The sequence below is a fragment of the Hipposideros armiger genome, unplaced genomic scaffold, assembly GCF_001890085.2.
Source record: "Hipposideros armiger isolate ML-2016 unplaced genomic scaffold, ASM189008v1 scaffold_3, whole genome shotgun sequence".
Lineage (NCBI taxonomy): Eukaryota > Metazoa > Chordata > Mammalia > Chiroptera > Hipposideridae > Hipposideros > Hipposideros armiger.
Genome location: NW_017731353.1, coordinates 8664457 through 8667993, shown reverse-complemented (window position 1 = coordinate 8667993; position 3537 = coordinate 8664457). Strand labels below are relative to the sequence as shown.

Here is a 3537-nt window from a genome sequence, read left to right as displayed (position 1 = left end):
CTGGAGCGACTGCCGGGCCCCCAGCCATTCCCGTCCTCACACTGCAGCCCATCCTGCACCACCATTGTGTAGCTGGCAACTGGGTAATGGAGTGAGTGGACTGCTTTCTGCCACGGAGCCCCGGAGCCAGCCCTGGGTTCCAGCCCTCGTGGCAGGACAGGGGTGGGGGGGATGCCTCGGAGTGGATCTCGGCATGTGCATCAAGTCCCCATCACCCCAACCCAATGTTGGGGTCTCCCAGCCCTGCAGTTAGGGCCAGCGCTTTCTGGAATACTTGACTCTGGCCAGATGACCCCCAAGCATCTCACACCCAGCTGCCCCTGGGAACACAGGTGACTGGGGCAGACCTGCTCCCTGCATCCTTTTCTTTGGGGCCTTTGAGTTTAGAGGCAAAAATGCTCTTGAAAAGGATAAATTCTGCAGATGTGCCCAGGGCACTGTATCTGTTGACTGGAGCAGACGCTTCCCGCTTCTTTCTGGCCCACATTTGACTTAAAATAGCCCCAGATCTTGTAGGAACAGAGTGCAGAGAGGGCCACTCTGGAGGACATTCTGATGGCCATCAGGCCCCAAATCCCTCATCACCCAAAGCCACTTCAAAAGGATGGCAGGTGGCAATACGGAGGTGACGGGAGCAGGTCCAGGTCGGAGCACCAACTGGCAGCTTCCAAATTCCTAGTCCAGGTGGAGGTTGGGAAGCCTGGGCGGCCCTGGCTTTAAGGTGGGGCTGCCGAGGCTTCTGGGAATCGTGTCTGAAGGAGGGCTGGCCGCGAAGGCCAGGAACTCCTGCTCTGTCTCCAGGTGTGAAAGGTAAGGGGCTTCTTCAACCAAAGCCCCCAACTCGGGCTGCTCCAACAGTGGACAGCCTCGGAGAAGTGGCGGCCTGTGCACTGCGTGCTTGTTAATGAGGGCACGCCTGACATCTGACAGAATGAAGGTGCACCAGTGAGTCTGGGGCCCGCCCCCGAGGTGCTCCCCCAGGCTCATGCCAGGCCAGTCCCCAGGATGTCAAACAGGAGTGAGAGTGCTGAGCAAATCCCCCAAGCTCTTCACACGACAGCTTCACGGATGTTTGTCTTAAGTGATGCTTAGAAGATGTGAGATTCACTACCTTTAAAATTTTATTTCTGTCCAGAAGTTTTAAATCTGAATCTCAAGAACAAAAAATGTTTGAAAATATCTCCTTCAAACATCCTGGCTCAGCTGAGATGGGCGGGAGCCCGGCTGTGGCAGGCAGGCGGGCGGGCGAGCAATGGGTGGCTAAGATTGGGGCCAGGCGGGGCTGCTTCAGGGGAGAAGCTTCAAGAAATCATATCCAACAATCAACTGTTTTATAAATAATGAGCAGAGTTAAAAAGAAAAAGGAAACTCACTTGCTCATTTTAAAACCCAGATGTCTTTTAAAAAGGCGGCCAGATTATTCACAATTAAAAAAAAAATTGTAATACTGAATATATACCAATAACAAAAGATAAATACAAATCACGTTTGACTTCTGCAATTACAAAAGGTGCTCAAAGTAGTTACTGTCAGTGTAATTTTAATATTTTTTTTCTTTCTTAAAATGTGTATACATATGTTTTTCATTCTTTTATTTATGGTTGAGTTAAAAGTGTAACTCCAGAAATCAATAACGATATCCACATGCAAAACAATACCCTGGAATATGTTCATCAGTTTTGTTGAACTTACAACAAACTTGCAACAAGAAAGAGTTCTTGGCCTTCTATGATGCGTAAATATTGTAAATTTGTTGCTGGTACATAAAATTTCTTGTACCATAATATGTTAAAAAATAAATGCTAAAATTCCTTTATAATACAAAAAACAGGTACCTACACGTAAACAAATAAAAATTTGAATTAAAAAAAAAAAAAAGGCGGCCAGAGGCGGCAGGGCAAGTCTGCGGGTGCTCAGACTCTGCCACTGGCGACCTGGGATGGCATGCCGGGCTTCAGGGACTGTCAGCCCCCTAACGCCAATGAAAACAGGAAGTTTGGCCAACAAAATATTGATGTGGCAAGCAGCTCGTGCCGCAGGTGGTGGCAAGCACGCTAACTTTATAAAGGATGCAAACATACAACTTCTTTGACACTAGAATAACAACACTACAGAGAAAGTAGGAAAACGGGAATTTATTAAAGAAAAGTCTTCTGTGAGGTCCTCTACTTAGTCACGGGAACACTCTGGATTGAAACAGGTCGTCTTCTTAACAGCAAGTGGACTCTACAAGCAGCGCCTATGGGTCAATTCAAGTAGCGTTTCAAGAGCCCAGAGGGACCCCCTGGAGGGAGGCAGCCCTCCCTGTGTACAACCACTTGTTTGTAAACACTGTCACAGGCTGGCTGGACTGCGGTCTGGCACACCGCCGCACCCGAGTTTCTAAGCAATAAGACAAGCATGAGCACAGCCTGGAGCCCTGACAATCCAGGGCAGGGCTCTGAGGGCGGGGTTCGGGGACAGCTGCCCCCACCTGGGGTCTCCCTGCTCTCCCCACACTTGGTTGAGAATTAAGAGGCCCGCCCCCTCCCGGCCAGGCCACTGGGGCAGCTCAGCAGTGCAGGCAGGCACCGCCTACGTGCGGTTCAGGGTCTGGAAGATTCTGGAGATCTGCAGCATGACCGGCCCCGTCTCGGGGTCGTTCATCCACTGGGTGCTGTTCAGTGGGTTTTCAAGCATGTCTTCAAATGCTGTGAGGAAAACAGAGCCAAGCTGAGTAATTGCTCCCTCTGCACACCTGCACGCACACGCGCGCGCACACACACGCACACACGCTGGAGGAACCTCCTACAGCTTCTTAATGAAGACAGGATGCCCAGAAAGCCCAGGTCACTGCAGAGATCCCTGCTAACCACTACCCACAGTGTCTGGTCTGCTTATCAAACCAGTAGGCTTGAAATCAGAAGGCAGTGTTTCCAGTTCTGGTGGTGGTGATGGTGGTGGTGGTGACATGCCTCGGTGTGTTCACTGGAACACCGATTCTGGAAAGCAATTTGGCAACAGCTATCAGGAATCTTAAAAATAGTCTCAGCCTGTGACTCAGTAATTCCACTTCCAGTCCTACCCTGGCAGGAAAATATCTCATGCAGAAAAGACTTACATATGAAGATATTTGTTGCAAATTTGATAATATCTAATTGGAAAAATAAAAATGTTCAATCTTGAGAACATGACTTTAAAAAAACAGCTCATTAAAAATGTAACTGAGCAGTTCTTTAAAATGAAAACTGATTTTCTAAACAGTTTTACATAATTGCTCTCCCAGAAAACAGAGGTGCCGTCCAGCCAAAAGCTCTACAATCCACACAACACCAGCTATGGGAAAGAGCACACACGCTGCAGGGCGCCCAAGTTTGCAGGCTTCATGGGAGGCATTTAGTCAAGGAGTTCACAGCTACTCAGGGTCATGTGGGAGCGTGGCCCATTCTGTTTATGACCTGACAACCCTCCCAACCCTGAGACAATCGCTGGAGGTCCCCCAGATTAAAATCCTCAGAAAACCAGTTGAACATGTCAGAAAGACAACTTGGCATCTAG

At 49.1% G+C, this 3537-nt stretch overlaps 1 protein-coding gene across 1 annotated transcript in view; it reads right to left on the bottom strand.

Moving 5' to 3' along the window:
- Positions 1–2115: 2115 nt before the first annotated feature.
- The window catches only part of UBAC1 (UBA domain containing 1), a 38072-nt gene continuing 36650 nt past the window's right edge, over positions 2116–3537 (bottom strand). The window contains exon 10 of the mRNA XM_019641944.1: positions 2116–2690. Coding sequence (XP_019497489.1) covers positions 2575–2690 — 116 coding nt within the window. The 3' untranslated portion in view covers positions 2116–2574. The remainder of the gene's footprint in view (positions 2691–3537) is intronic.